We start from the raw sequence: 16,390 nt of genomic DNA, 5'->3' as shown, positions 1-16,390 counted from the left end.
GCATAGAATAGGTGCTCAATACATGGTAAGATCAAGTTTTTTTAAAAAATTATTTTTTTAGTTTTTAGAGATAGGGTCTCGCTCTGTCAAGCAGGCTGGAGTGTGGTGGCACGATCATCGCTCGCTGCAGCCTCAAATTCCTGGGCTCAAGCAATCCTCCCACCTCAGCTTCCCAAGTGGTGGGACTACAGGTACATGCTACCATACTCAGCTAATTTAAAAAAAAAACTTTAGTTTTGGTAGAGACGGGGTCTCACTATGTTGCCCAGGCTGGTCTCAAACTCCTAGGCTCAAGTGATCCTCCTGCCTTGGCCTTCCAAAGTGCTAGGATTACAGATGTGGGCCACCATGCCTTGCTGATGGTAAGATATTAATAGCGTTATAGTACTAGCCAACATATAGGATCAAATATAAGTCAGATGCCATCCTTCCCTTGCACTAGACCCTCCATGGCTTCCTTCTCACTCAGAGCAAAAGCCAAGTGCTCAGAGAGCCTACAAGGCCTTATGCAAGGGTCTAGCTGCCTTCCCCTGCCTCCCTACTCCCTCTCTGACCCACATCCTACTTCTCTGCCCATTCTTCACACCACTCTGGCCACCCTGGGCTCCTTACTATTTCCTGAACATGCCAGGCAATCCTGCCTCAGGGCCTTTGCACTTGCTGTTCCCTCTGCTGGATATGCCATTCCTTCAGACCCTCACGTGGCTCCCCACTCCCTCCCTTTGTTCAAATGTCACTGTCCCAGGGAGGCCTTCCCTGACTCGTTAAATGCCACCCCACTCCACAATCTTTGTCCTGCTTCCCAGCCTCACTCCTCTCCTTAGCGCTCATCCAACATACTATCTTTTTAAAAAGATTTATTATTATTACTTTTTTGATTCAGGGTCTCACTCTGTGTCCAGTGTGGAGTGCAGTGGCATGATCCTAGCTCACTGCAGTCTTGACTTCCTTGGGCTCAGGTGATCCTCCCATCTCAGCCTCCTGAGTAGCTGGGACTATAAGTGCATGCCACCATGCCTGGCTAATTTTTATATTTTGAGAGAGATGACAAGATGTCTTGTCATGTTGCTCAGGCTGGTTTCAAACTCCTGGGCTCGAGTGATCTACCCACCTCGGCCTCCCAAAGGGCTGGGATTACAGGTGTGAGCCACTACACCTGGCCCATCCAATATACTATCTATATTTCACTCATTCATTGTGTTTCTTGATGGTGTCCCCGACCAGGATGCAAGTTCCATGAGGGCAGGGACTTTCTGCTGTTTCTTCCCTCGGTATCCTCAGTGCCTGGCACAGAGCGGTCACTCTGCAGATATGTGTAGAGAGGACGAACATAGTACTTACCACATTCCAGGCACTGCTTTAAGTTTCTTAGAAATATTCACTCACTGGACGGGTGCAGGGGCTCATGCCTGTAATCCCAAAACTTTGGGAAGCTGAGGTAGGCAGATCACGAGGTCAGGAGTTCGAGATCAGCCTGACCAACATGGCAAAACCCTGTCTCTACTAAATATACAAAAATTAGCCAGGCGTGGTGGTATGCACCTGTAATCCCAGCTACTCAGGAGGCTGAGGCAGGAGAACTGCTTGAACCTGGCAAGCAGAGGTTGCAGTGAGCCGAGATCGCACCACTGCACTCCAGCCTGGGCAACAGAACAAGACTCCATCTCAAAAAAAAAAAAAAAAGAAAAAGAAAAATTCACTCACAACAACCCAACCCAACAACCCAGAGAGTCAGATGCTATTATTATCATCCCCATTTTGCAGATGGGCAAACTGAGGCACAGAGAAGGGGAGTGGCTTGCCCACAGCCTCACTGCTAGTAAGTTACGGAGCTGGGACTTGAAGCCAGACAGCCCAGCTCTAGTGTCCTCTTCTATCTCTTTGTTGCTGTGATCCCATTTTGGAAACCAGTGAGTCAGATGGGCTCCTCAGGAGTCGCTATCACCCTCCCTGATGGGGGTGTTGGTTTCATCTCTGTTTCCTTGTTGAGCCAGCACTGTGCCCCGTGGGGGCTGAGTGGATGTTGCCCAGTGGACGGGGGTGAGGGATAGAGGTACCTTAGGCTCTGGATGATGGTGAAACATGCCTGCAATCAGTGTCCCGGCTCCCAGGATCCCAGCCGCAAGGAGCCCGATGGCAGAGCCTCCTGACAGGGACAGAGTGGGGTCCGGCTCCATGGACTCTGCTTCTGTGGGCTGCATGATGGGTTCTGGGGACCAAGGAGGGGTGAGATTGGAGGAGCCATCTGCCCGCCCTCCCTGTGCACCCCTCCCTCCTGCCATTCCCCCTCCCAAGTGTCTCTTCAATCCATCCTTCTCTTCCATCCTCCAGGTCTCTGGCCCCCTCTCCTCCCTGCTGTCCTGCCCTAGTCCAGCGCCCATCCACCTTCCTACCACATGGAAGCCAGGAGGATCTTTCTAAAGCTCACACCTGACCCTGTTCCTCCCCTGCTCAGAACCCTGCTGTGGCTTCCCAGCACCCTGGGGCAGAAGTCAGTTTCTCACCTTAGCCTTCGAGGCCCTGCCACCTGGCCAGCCTCATCTCTTTCATTGCCCTGCCTTTATAGCCATGCAACCCTGGACTCCACTCAATTTTCCAAGCTCATCCCTTTCTTTCTCTCTTGCCTCCAGGCCTGTCCATGCTGCACTCTCTCTCTGGAATGCCATCTCTCTCTCTTGGCTTGCATAATTCCTTTTTTTTTTTTTTTTGTTGAGACAGAGTCTCCCTCTGTCACCAGGCTGGAGTGCAGTGGCACAATCTTAGCTCACTACAACCTCCACCTCCTGGGTTCCAGTAATTCTTGTGTCTCAGCCTCCCTGGTAGCTGGGATTACAGGCACATGCCACCATTCCCAGCTAAATTTTGTATTTTTAGTAGAGATGGGGTTTCACCATCTTCTTCACCATCTACTTCACCATGTTGGCCAGCGTGGTCTCAAACTCCTAGCCTCAAGTGATCCACCCGCCTCAACCTCCCAAAGTGCTGAGATTACAGGAATGAGCCACTGTACCTGGCCAGCTAGCATAATTCTCAGCTCAGGTGTCCCTTCTTCCAGGAAGCCCTCCTTAACTCCTAGGCTGAGTCTCATAGCTCTCTGGGCTCCCCCATCCCAGCCCTGCCCACTCTGGTGATCACTGTCTGTGGACACTGGACTGTAAGTCTTGTGAAGGCAGGGCTGCAGCTGTCTTGGTCACCAGAGTGTTCCCAGCTGTGTGGGCTGGCCACATAGCAAGTGCTCATAAACATTTCCTGGGCAGTTGATGAATGAGCAAAGGAGGTCTTGGAAGTATTGTCCTTCTCAATGAATATCAGGGTCACTAGGTGATATAAGATTTACATTTTTTCCCCCAGTGCATCAGCCCTGAAGCTCCCACTGGACCCTGGCCAGGGAGGTGAGGTGGTTCTCTGGGACCCAGCCAAGCTGAGATTCCCATCACGCATTCCATTTCCATGTCCCAGCTCTGAACCTTGACTCATGCATTCTTTCCTACCCCAAATACCCTCCCTCTCTTCTCTCCTGGCCAGTTCCTCTGCATACCTCTAGTTCACTCCAAGCCATGGTAGTCCATTTTCATACTGCTATGAAGAAATACCCGAGACTGGGTACTTTATTAAAAAAAAGGAGGTTTAATGGACTCCTAGTTCCACATGGCTGGGGAGGCCTCACAATCATGGCAGAAGGTGAAGGAGGAGCAAGGCATGTCTTACATGGCGGCAGGCAAGAGAATGTGTGCAGGGGAACTGCCTTTTGCAAAACCATCAGAACTCGTGAGACTTATTGACTATCACGAGAACAGCATGGGAAAAACTTGACCCCATGATTCAGTTACCTCCTACCGGGTCCCTCTCATGACACATGGGGATTATGAGAGCTACAATTCAGGATGAGATTTGGGTGGGGACACAGCCAAACCATATCACCATGTGTCCCTCCATGAATAACACACTAAAAACAATGTTCACCATAACCGCTGCTATTCAAGGCACCTGCTGCCTGACAGTTGTTCTGCCAAACTCAGTCACCCCTTGTTTTCGTTCCTTATAACAACCCTGAAGAGGTATATAGGATTACCTCCATTATACATATGAGGAAACTGGGGCTCAGAGAGGGGAAGTCACTTGCGCTAAGTTACCCAGCCAGGAAGGCACGGGAAAAGGGACTGAACTGAGTTTTGACCAGGTCCCAAACCACTTCTCTGATCTCAACAACTTGCTGTCATTTTGATTGCCACCTAGGGCTCCATATACCGACTGTATATGGTAATAGCTACAATTAATAATGACAATGCTAATTGCAACAGTGTTATTGGCTCATGGTTATTGAGCACTCATTAGTGTTCGATAGTGCTAGACATTATTGTTTTAAGCTATCCACCGGCTTATCTCATTGAGTGCTCACAACTACACACTGGGGTAGGTACTATTATCTTCCCAGTGTTATAGATGAGGAAACTGAGGCACAGAGAAGTCAAGGCACTGGCTCAGAGTCACACAGCCAGGGATTCAAATTCCAAAGCCATTGCTTTGAACCACTCCTTAGATGATGACAATGGTGATTTTTTTTTTGAGACAGTCATCCTCTGTCACTCAGGCTGGTGTGCAGTGGTGCGATTACAGCTCACTGCAGCCTTAAACTCCTGGGCTCAAGTGATCCTCCCATTGCAGCTGGGACTACAGGTGGCATTACCATGCCTGATTAAATTTTTAGTTTTTTTTTTTTTTTGGTAGAGACAGGGTCTCACTATGTTGTCCAGGTTGGTCTCTAACTCCTGGGCTCAAGTGATCCTCCTGCCTCAGCCTCCCAAAGTGCTGGGGTTACAGGTGTGAGCCACTGCACCTGGCCCACTCCTTAGATTTTGATCTGCATTTTTTGTAGGTATGTGCTGAGACTCAGAGAGGCAAAGAGGCTTCCCATGTTCATGTAACCAGCAAATGGTTGGAGCCAAGGACCCAGGTAGCCTGGTCCAGATCCTAAGCTGGGCTTTCATCATAGTTAACCTCTTTGAGCCTCAGCCTGTCATCTGAAAATGGCCTAATTGGCTGGGCGAGGTGGCTCATGTCTGTAATCCCAGTAGTTTGGGAGGCCAAGGTGGGTGGATCACTCGAGCCCAGGAGTTCGAGACCAGCCTGGACAACACAGTGAAACCCCATCTCTCCTAAAAATACAAAAATAGGCCAGATGTGGTGGTGCATGCCTGTAATCCCAGCTACTCAGGAGGCTGAGGCATGAGAATCACTTGAACCTGGGAGGCAGAGGTTGCAGTGAGTTGAGATCACAGCACTGTACTCCAGCCTGGGTGACTGAGCAAGACTCTGTCAAAAAAAAAAAAAAAGAAGAAGAAGAAGAAGGAGAAGGAGAAGAAGAAGGAAGAAGAAGGAGGAGGAGGAGGAAAAGAAGGAGAAGAAAGAAGAGAGAAAAAGAAGAAGAAAGAAGAAGAAGAAGAGGAAAGAAGAAAGAAGAAGAAAGTGGCCTAATAATCCACAGTCCGCCAGGTGGATGGAACATTGGAATGACATTTTGCCTATAAAGGGTCTCACAGGGGACTGCTCATAGTAGGTGGCTCAATGGAATCAGAGAGGCTGCCACAGGCTGGAGAGGGTGCAGGGCTCTTGGGTGGGGTGGGGTGGGGTGGAATGGGGGACTCACTTGGCAGCGAGATGGTCACAGGCTCAGAGACCAGCTGTTTCTTGCTGTTCGTGGCTATGCACATGTAGGTGCCCAGCTGCTCCCGGGACAACCGTCGGATGAACAGCTTCTCTCCCATCCCACAGGGCACCCCATTGAAGGTCCAGCTCAGCACGGGCTCAGGGTCCATTGTCACCACCCACTGCAGGATCACAGAATAGTTGAGCTCACTCTGGATGACTACCCGGATAGCAGCTGGGAATGTCTTCAGTGGCATTAGTTGGAGGCTGTCTGTGCAAACAGGGGACAAGGCCACAAGAGTGGAGTCCACTCAGAAAAGCTGGGCATTTCTTCTGCCCACCATAGAGACATCCATTCTTTCATGTGTTCATTCATTCATTAATTCACCCATGAATGTGTTTGAAGAGCCTGGTCTGTGCCCGGTGCCCCCAGTCCAACCCCTTGCCCTTCCCACTTCCAACGGCCAGCACCTGCATCCCGTTGCCTGAGGACTTTCACTGGTGGCCAAAGCCTACTCTGCCCATGGAGGCAGCAGGCTGGAAGTGCTGGGGAATGAGCACATCAGGGAGCAGCCCTCCACAATGCCAGGACAGGTTGGTATATAAATTCCCCAGCTCCCTCTCTGCTATGTGGGATAACTCTGCAGAGTCATTCCACACCAGGGCCTGAGTTCCCCAATGGGACTGTGCTCCAGTTGCCCATGGTAACCAGCTTGGGAACACAGCTTTTATTATTTCCTGCCTTCTCTGCCTAACTTCCCCACTCTGGAGTTCCTTGCACCTCCCAAACAGACTATCTGTCCTTGAATCCTCGCCTCTGGATCTGGGTGAACCAAATCTAGGACTCTAAGGCTCTAGGACTCGGGGGCTCAGCAGTGATTAAACAGACGCTGTTGCTGCCCTCATTAAACTTACGATTGAGTGAGGAGAGGGTCAACAAACTGACAAATATATATAGTGGTGGTAAGGGCTGTGAGGAAAACTGCACAGGGCTGTGGGGTTGGACTGGGGGTGGGGTAAGCCCGTTTCAGGTAAGATGGGTCAAGGAGGACCTCTTTGGGGAGGTTATGTTTGAGCAGAGTCCTGAAGAAGCAGAGGAAGAAGCCATGTGGATTCCTAAGAAAAAAATGTTCCAGGCAGAGGGAACAGCAAGTAAAAGGCCCTGAGATGGGTGTGAGCCAAGGTGGGCATAGAGAGGAGGGAAAGGGAGAGAGGGCTGGGAGAAGAAGTCAGAGAGATAATGGGAGCAGATCATGCTGGGGTTTCCTGGGCCAGGGTGAGGACTCTGATTTTGACTCTGAGTGCAGTAGGACCCATGGGAGGACTGCCCAGAGGAGGGACGTGAGCTGGCTTAGGTTTGAACAGGCTCACTCTGGCTATCATGTGAGAACTTGACTTTAAGTTTGCAGGAGTGGAAACAGCCCAGCGAGGAGGTGACCCAAGAGGTCCCCACTTCTTGTCTGCATTTTTCAAGTGAAAGGCTCTGAGGTTTGGGGCTCATTAGGGCCAGGCTTCGTGGTCTAGTAGGGACACATCTGGGATTTGAACTCCCAGACTGTGCTGGGAACTTCCACTTAGAGCTGATTTCTGATTTCAATGCAATGTTATAAGTGAAAAGAACTTTAGCACAACCAGAGAGCTCATGGAAGGCTTCCTGGAGGAGGTGTCTGAGTTAAGCCTTGAAGGAGGAGAAAGAGCCCACTAGGTGTACAAACAAGAGGCAATATAACAGCCACCTCGATTGGGCTCTTTTTTTTTTTTTTTTTCTTGAAACGGAGTTTTGCTTTTTCATCCAGGCTGGAGCTTGGCTCACTGCAACCTCTGCCCCCTGGGTTCAAGCAATTCTCCTGCCTCTGCCTCTCTATAGCTGGATTATAGGCACCCGCCACCACATCCGGCTAATTTTAGTATTTTTAGTGGAGATGGGGTTTCACCATGTTGGCCAGGCTGGTCTCAAACTCCTGACCTCAGGTGATCCACCCGCCTCGGCCTCCCAAAGTGCTGGGATTACAGGCATGAACCACCATACCCGGCCATGGATTGGGCTCTTACTATGAGCCAAGCACACGTGTTAATCCATGGCTTGTTATACTGCATGCAAGAACCATGTCCAGGTGTCTAAATCATTAGTAGACTGTGATCAACATTCAAAACATGAAAAGAAATATTATAGAAAACATCAGAGAGCATTACTCATAGTAATAACTGTTACTACGCTTGCCTTTTGGTTAGTTGTGGGATATACTGGACATGATGTGAAAAGCATTTCTTATGAAAGCCACTGGATTTATTCATTTAATCCTCACAACAATCCTATGAAGTAATTATTATTATTCCTTTTTTTTTTGAGACAGGATCTTGTTCTGTCACTCAGGCTGGAGTGTAGTGGTGCAATCATAGCTTACTGTAACCTCCACCTCCCGGGCTCAAAGTCTCCTCCAGAGTAGTTGGGATTACAGGCGTGCACCACTACATCCAGCTATTTTTTGTAGAGATGGGGTCTCACCATGTTGCCCAGGCTGGTCTTGAACTCCCGGGCTCAAGTGATCCACCCACCTTGTCCTCCCAAAGTGCTGGGGTTAAAGGTGTAAGCCACTGTGCCTGGCCTTATTCCCATTTTGATGAGAAAAGGAAAGTTCAAAGAAGTCAAGTCCTTTGAAACAAACAGGGCTATTTTTTTTTTTTTTTTTTTTTTTTTTTTTGAGACAGGGTCTTGCTGTGTCCCCCAGGCTGGAGTGCAGTGGCAAGGTTACAGCTCACTGCAGCCTCAACCTCCCGGGTTCAAGGGATCCTTCCATCTCAGCCTCCTGAGTAGCTGGGACTATGGGCGCACATCACCAGGCTTGGCTAATTTTTAAATTCTTTGTTGAGATTGGGCGGAGGCGGCGGGGGGGGGGGGGGGTCTCATCATGTTGCCCAGGCTGGTCTCGAACTTCTGAGCTCAAGCAATCCTCTCACCTCGGCCTCCCAAACTGCTGGGATTACAGGTGTGAGCCATAGCACCTGGCCAGGGCTAACATTTACTTGCTCTTTGTCAGGCATTGTTGTAGGCATTTAGCACTGATTAACTCACTTACTCCTCACAGTCACCCTATGAGGTAGGTTCCACTATGACCTCATTGCACAGATGGGGAAACTGAAGTGCAAAACAGAAAGTTACTTTTTTGCAGGGACTCGGGCATAACAGATGCCAGAGGGATTTGATCCAGGGAGTTCTGGCCACACAGCCTGCACCACCGAGCGTGAGTTCCTGCAACCCCTCTCTTTAGAAAGGGCCCTTCGGACTGAGAATGGCATAGGCGAAGGTGTGGAGCCAGGCCTTTAGAAGAATTAGCCTTCAGGCCGGGCACGGTGGCTCACGCCTGTAATCCCAGCACTTTGGGAGGCCAAGGCAGGTGGATAACCTGAGGTCAGGAATTCGAGACCAGCCTGGCCAACATGGTGAAACCCTGTCTCTACTAAAAATATAAAAATTAGCCGGGCGTGGTGGCGGGCGCCTGTGATCCCAGCTACTCAGGAGGCTGAGGCAGGAGACTCGCTTGAACCCGGGTGGTGGAGGTTGTAGTGAGCCGAGATTGCACCACTTCACTCCAGCCTGGGCGACAGAGCGAGGCTCCATCACACACACACACACACACACACACACAAAATTAGTCATCAAATCACAGAAATACAGATGGATGAACCTCAGCGGTCCATAAATTCTCTGGGAGGGGAGTAAAAACCCCTCTGTGCAGAAGTGGGGTTCTAAGCGTGCAGTGGCATGGTCTTGGCTCATTGCAACCTCCGACTCCCAGGTTCAAGCGATTCTACTTCCTCAGTCTCCTGAGTAGCTAGGATTACAGGCGCCTGCCACTATGCCCGGCTAATTTTTGTATTTTTAATAAATACGGGGTTTCACCATGTTGGTCAGGCTGGTCTTGAACTCCTGAACTCGTGATCTGCCCGCCTCGGCTTCCCAAAATGCTGGGATTACAGGCGTGAGCCACTGCGCCCGGCCGACACTGGAACTTTTTGAGTCTTTGTTAGAGCATCAGAATCTGAACCCTAACTAAGTTGATCTCTGTTATGAACTGAATTGAGTCCCCACCAAACATATATGTTGAAACCCTAACCCCCAGTACCTCAGAATGTGACCGTATTTGGAGATAAGGTCTTTAACGAGGTGATTAAGTTAGAATGAAGTTGTTAGGGTGGGTCCTAATCCAACCTGACTGGTGCCCTTATAAGAAGAGGAAGTTTGGACACACAGACACCAGGGATGTGCACACACAGAAGAAAGACCATGCAAGGACAGAATGAGAAGGCACCCTTCCGCAAGTCAAAAAAGAGAGGCCTCAGAGGAGATGAAACCTGCCAGCAGCTTCATCTTGCAATCCATCCTTCAGAACTGTGAGGGAATAAGTTTCTGTTGATTAAGCCTAGAGTATTTTGCCCGAGCCGACTAAGACAGTCTCTGGACTATCTTCTAAAAGGAGGATGGGTCTGGTTACTCTCAGGGGTTTGTTTTCCTAATTCAGATATGAAAGTTTGAGTCCAGGTGATAAAAATATAGATGAGGTTGAAGGCTGCTACCAGACCTTCTCTACCTTTCCCAAGTGATGATGAATGCGTATCTCATGAATGTCTGTTGCAAGTCTTGGCTGTTATAATGTGGATATTTATCCCTGCCAAAATCTCATGTTGAAATGCGATCCCCAGTGTTGGTGGTGGGGCCTCAGTAAAGGTGTTTGGGCCATCGGGGCGGATCCCTTATGGCTTGGTGCTGTCCTCATGGTAGTGAGTTCTCATGAGATCTGATTGTTGTAAAATGTGGCACTTCCTCTCTGACTCTCTCTTTCTCTTGCTCCTGTTCTCACGGGAGACACCTGCTCCTCCTTTGCCTTCGCTATGATTAAAAGCTCCCTGAGGGCTCCTTAGAAGCTGAGCAGATGCTGGCATTACGCTTCCGCCTGTGGAACCATGAGCCAATCAAACGTCTTCTTCTTTTTTTTTTTTTAAAATAAATAACCCAGTCTCAGGTATGTCTTTATAGCAATGGAAGAACAATCTAACACAATGACAAAAAATAGCCACAACACATTGCAACTCCTCTCCTTAAGAGGTGGGGCCTATTTCCTTCCTGTTGAAGCTGGGCTGGCCATGTGACTTGCTTTGACCAATAGAAAGTGGCAGAAGTGATGGTGGTCAGTTTTGAGCCTGGGCCTGAAGGAGTTTTGCAGCTTTACCTCTTGTTCCTCTTCCATTGCTGAGTGAACAAGCCTGGGATAGCCTGCTGGAGGTTGGGAGGCTATGTGGCCCACTCATCCCCATCACTCCAGCCACCAGCTGGTCCATGGCCAGGCACATGAAGGAGGTCATTCTGGACCAGCCAACACCCAGACACCCCAACAGCTGAACACAACAACTGTCCAGCTAGATAAGTGATTGATGTTTTAAGTTTTGGGGTGGTTTATTGGGGAGCAATGGATGACCAGCACACAAAGTGTCCTGGTGGGCTCTTCTGAGGTCCAGTGGGTCTGCTTTCTGAGAAGTCAGCCCCTCCCACTGCGGGGCCCCACTCACTCTTGACATGGATCTGCTCCGTCACACTCCTGTGTCCCCTGCTGGTTTCCAGCACGATGGTGTAGCTGCCCGAGTCCTGAGCCGTCATTTTCTAATGACCAGGCTGCCTTGGGTTCCCAGCATCTCCTGGCCAGTGTGAGCAGGTCCTGGGAGGCCCTTCGGGGAGAATATCATGGCTGCTGGCTGGGCGTCATACCCTCGGAACCAAGACGTGGTGAGAATGCCTTCAAGCTTTCCGGGGACAGGGAGATGGACACTGGCTCCTTCGGTCAAGGTGTTCAGCTGTGCCGAGAAGGGCAGCTCCGAGAAGGCAGAGCAGGTGCAGGATGTGAGCAGGGCGCCTTGGAAGAGCAGGGAAGGAGGAGGAGACGAGGGGAGCAAGTGAGACCAAAGGCGAAATGCTATCCCTGCAAATGACCGTTCTCAAGCCACTGAGAGTGAGTGTAGAGCATCAAGAGTTGATGATGACAGTGACAATAATGATAAAAGTAAAGTAGAAATAACAGAGAACATTCACTAGCACCCACCACAAGCCTGACTCTGTTCTAAGTGCTGAATGTGTATCAAATCATTGATTCCTCTCCTTGACCCCTTGAAGCACGCACGTATATTATACTGGATGTTGCAAAAATTGGTTTTCTACCCTTCTCTGCTCCACTCTGCTGCCTGAAAGGCTGACTTCTCTGAGCTGTGTTGTTGGGGTCCCCTTACCTTTTGCTGCTGGTTGGTTTCTGTCAGTGGGCACGTTGGCAGAAGAGGAGAGGGCAGCGGGGGAGTAAGCTTGAAGGGATTAGTCCTACAGTTGGCTGGGTCCTTCTGTTCCAGCCCACAGCTCCTGTTGAGTGTCTCTCTCCATATACTACTAATGTCTTCTGGTTCTGGGATCTGCTTCGCTCCATTTACTCCTACCCAACCCCTCACCCAACATTTTCTCACCACCTTATTTAGAAATAATAATGGGTTATAAATCAATGTGAATGGTTCATTTTTAAAGGGTGACATAAGTTTGTTCTGGACACTGATTAAGTTATAACCTTGCCACTATTTTTTCTTTTTAAAATTAACAAATACAAATTGTGTATATTTATGGTGTACAATGTGATGTTTTAAAATACATATACATTGTGGAATGGCTAAATTGAGCTAATTAACATATGCATTACCTCATGCACTTATTTTTTTGTGGTGAGAACACATAAAATCTACTTTCTTAGCCAATAATTTACTCATTTAAAGTGTACAATTCAAGAGCTTTTAGTATACTCACAGAATTGGGCAACCATCACCTCAATCAATTTAAGGACATTTTCATCACCCCAAAAAGAAACCCTGCGTCTCTTGGGCACCACACCCTAATCCTTTCACTCCTGATAGGCATTTTTTTTTTTTTTTTTTTTTTTTTAATATAAGAGTAGGCCGGTGTGTTGGCTCACACCTGTAATCCTGCACTTTGCGGGGGCGGGGGGAGGGGCGGGGCAAGGCTGGAAGATTACTTGAGCCAGAAGTTCAAGACTAGCCTGGGCAACTGAGTGAGGCCCTGTCTCTACAAAAATAAAAAATTCGCTAGGCATGGTGGCATGCGCCTGTAGTCCCAGCTACTTAGGAGGCTGAGGTGGGAAGATTCCTCAACTCCAGGAGTTTGAGGTTTCAGTGAGCTATGATCCTGCCACTGCACTGCAGCCTGGGTGACAGAGCAAGACCTTTCTCCCTCTCTCTCTCTCTTTTTCTCTCTCTCCCTCTCTCTCTCTACATATATGGTATTACTCATATATACTCATATATATATATTTATTTATTTCCATGTTTATAGCATAAAACTTAGACTCCTAGAAATAAACACTGTGTTTTGGAAACTTTTACTGTTTTTTTTCAAGCTTTATGCTTGTTATTGTTTCTATTTCCTTCTTTTTTTTTTTTTTTGAGATGGAGTCTCGCTCTGTCGCCAGGCTGGAGTGCAGTGGTGCAATCTCGGCTCACTGCAAGCTCCACCTCCCGGGTTCAAGTGATTCCCCTGCCTCAGCCTCCCGAGTAGCTGGGACTACAGGCGTGTGCCACCACGCCCAGCTAATTTTTTTGTATTTTAGTAGAGACAGGGTTTCACCATGTCGGCCAGGATGGTCTCAATCTCCTGACCTTGTGATCCGCCTGCCTGGGCCTCCCAAAGTGCTGGGATTACAGGTGTGAGCCACCACGCCTGGCTGTTTCTATTTCTTTTAAACAAAAAGTAGAATTATGTTCAGCAATTCTTACAAGGCATCACAAAAAACAACGTCTGCTCCTCATTATAGAATAATTTGGAAAGTAAAGTAAAAAGCAGTAAAACAAATCCTTAAGCCTAATACTCAGATAACCACTTTGGGGAGTATATTTTCTTTGAAGGTTTTTCATAATTTTTAAAATTAATTTTTAATCACTCAAGAGCTTCTCCTTAGGAAAAAAAAGTAGACCCATATAAAGCCAAATATCCCTTTGACCTCCACCCCTACGCTTGTCCTGGTCACACTCTCGAGGTACCTGCTGTTATCAAGAGAACATTTTGTATTTACAGAGTTGAAGTTCGTTGCACTGTGGCTTTGTTTTCCTTTGGACAATGTTTTGTAAGCTCCCCCACCTCACTTTGCAAACGTGTTGTAAACCACTTTCTAAAAACTGGTTGCTGTTTTATCCAGTGGCACAGCCAATTTCCAAAGTACCCCACCCTCCCCGCCCCCAGGAAGATCCAGCAACACACAGCATGCCGTGTTTCCATCACAAAACTACAGCAGCCTAGGAGAAACTTTCCCACCTGCTTTTCTTTCCTTCCTCCCCTCTGCCCTCCGCCCTGAGAGAGGCCTCAGACAACAGCTCTGACAAAATAGGGAAGAGGCCCACCACGTCCCTTTCCTCCTTCCAGTGTGACACCTGCCTGAGCTGGGGACAGAGCAAAGCTTTGAACTAGGTGGACTTTGAGGTTTTAAAATTACATGGAACTGAACTTTTTTTTTTTTTTTAAAGATGGAGTTTCGCTCTTGTTGCTCAGGCTGGAGTGCAATGGCACCATCTCGGCTAACCGCAACCTCCGCCTCCCGGGTTCAAGCAATTCTCCTGCCTCAGCCTCCCAAGTAGCTGGGATTACAGGCATGCACCACCACGCCCAGCTAATTTTCTGTTTTTAGTAGAGACGGGGTTTCTCCATGTTGGTCAGGCTGGTCTTGAATTCCTGACCTCAGATGATCCGCCCGCCTTGGCCTCCCAAAGTGCTGGGATTACAGCACTTTGTAATCCCAGCCACTGCACCCGTGAGCCACTGCACCCGGCTCAGAACTGAACTTTATTTATTTTTTTTTTGAGACGGAGTCTTGCTCTGTCGCCCAGGCTGGAGTGCAGTGGCACGATCTTGGCTCACTGCAAGCTCCGCCTCCCGGGTTCACGCCATTCTCCTGCCTCAGCCTTCCGAGTAGCTGGGACTACAGGCGCCCGCCACCAGGCCTGGCTAATTTTTTGTATTTTTAGTAGAGACGGGGTTTCACCGTGTTAGCCAGGATGATCTCGATCTCCTGACCTCGTGATCCGCCTGCCTCGGCCTCCCAAAGTGCTGGGATTACAGGTGTGAGTCACCGCGCCCAACTCAGAAGTGAACTTTTAAGACCTGGATAAGGAAGCAATTCATTCACTATCTGAGAGGCAGATGTGTGTGGTCTCTGGAAAGTGTGGTCTGGGAAGCCAGCCCATCTGGCTTCAAATCTTCAGTCTGCCACTTCCAAGTGTGTGACCTGGAGAGGGCACATGACCTCTCTGAACCTCAGTTTCGCCTTCTGTGAAATAGGGATCGTACAGCTCTGATCTCAAAGAGTTGTGATAAGAGGTAAATGCTACTATAGGAAAGCACTTAGAACGGGCTGACAGGCTGGGCGCAGTGGCTCACGCCTGTAATCCTGGCACTTGGGGAGGCCGAGGCAGGAGGATCGCTTGAGCCCAGGAGTTTGAGACTAGCCTGGGCAACATAGTAAGACCTCATCTCTACTAAAAATAAAAAATTAGCTGGGTTTGGTGGCGCATACCTATGGTCCCAGCTACGCAGGACGCTGAGGCAGGAGAACGGCTTCAGCCCAGCAGGTTGAAGCTGCAATGAGTCATTATCGGGCCACTGCACTGTAACCTGGACAACAGAGCAAGACCTTGTCTCAAAACAAAACAAAACAAAAAAACAAAAACCCCAAACAGGCTGGTATATAGATCTATTCAGTTACAGTGACCTTCTATTACGGCTGTTATTATTTTATGATTGTTATTATTTATATGTATTATTACTAAGTTGCGGATTGCAGGGGTGAGACAGGGCATTCTGGTGGAAGGGGGCTGGGCTGGGGTCCCCAATTCTGATCCTGCCCCTTGCCAGCCCTGTGATCTTGGGTAGGTGACCTGTTCTCCTCTTTGCGCCTCACTTCCCTTCTTCCTAAAAGAAGCCAATAGGGTCATCTCTTGTGGCGGAGTGGCCTTCAAGAGTTCTCATGAGTTGGGTGCCTGAGCTGCATGGGCCTCAAACTGACAGGGTCAAAGCTCTGAGTGGGGGCGACTTGGACGTGTAAGGAGACACTCTCCTCCTTGTCCCTGGCCCGTGGTGAAGCCGCTGTCTCCAACGCACCTGTTAAAAGCAGCTTCCTCCAGGTAGGGGTGTGGCTGGAGCTGACGTCCAGAGGACCCCTCATCTCGTGTTCTGTCCAGGGACTGTGCAGAGAAGGTCTCCTCATCACACATGGGGTCTTCATAGACCTGTACAGTCGCATCTGCAGCCCCGGCCTCACCCTGCAGGACCCTGCTCACGATGACCATGCCCTACCCTGGCCACTTCCCCACATGACTTACACCAAGTTGGCTGGGAAGTCACCTCCAGCCGCATCCTTCTCTAGCATCGGGTCAGTGGTGGTGGTGGGTGGGGACCAGGCTGGGACAGGGTTCCTGGGAAGGGGGCTCTGAGGTTTTGCTCTCATTCTCTCACCGTACAATCCCCGCCGGGAGATGGAGGGAGAAGCAGAATCGCCCGCTCCTATCACTCACATCGAAGGCAAGGAATGGCCAAAGGTCAACCTGGTAGGAGGTGACGGGGCTTTGGACTCTGAACCACAGCTTTTCTCCTCTGTAAAATGGAGGCGTTAATAATAGTGCCTGCCCCAGAGTCAGACGGGGCCGTGGACACAAG

At 49.3% G+C, this 16,390-nt stretch overlaps 1 protein-coding gene across 1 annotated transcript; it reads right to left on the bottom strand.

Annotated features, from left to right (window-relative positions):
• Window positions 1-150: 150 nt before the first annotated feature.
• IGSF23 (immunoglobulin superfamily member 23) lies at window positions 151-16,181 on the bottom strand. The gene is given in 4 exon segments (XM_034945870.4): window positions 151-2,084; window positions 2,086-2,209; window positions 5,648-5,913; window positions 16,057-16,181. Coding segments are annotated over 4 exon segments (684 nt in total). The 3' UTR covers window positions 151-1,915.
• Between the last annotated feature and the right edge of the window lie 209 nt (window positions 16,182-16,390).

The sequence above is a fragment of the Pan paniscus genome, chromosome 20 (genome assembly GCF_029289425.2).
Source record: "Pan paniscus chromosome 20, NHGRI_mPanPan1-v2.0_pri, whole genome shotgun sequence".
Taxonomy (NCBI): domain Eukaryota; kingdom Metazoa; phylum Chordata; class Mammalia; order Primates; family Hominidae; genus Pan; species Pan paniscus.
The sequence above is the reverse complement of the archived record's forward strand: the minus strand, read 5'-3'. Positions and strand labels throughout refer to the sequence as shown.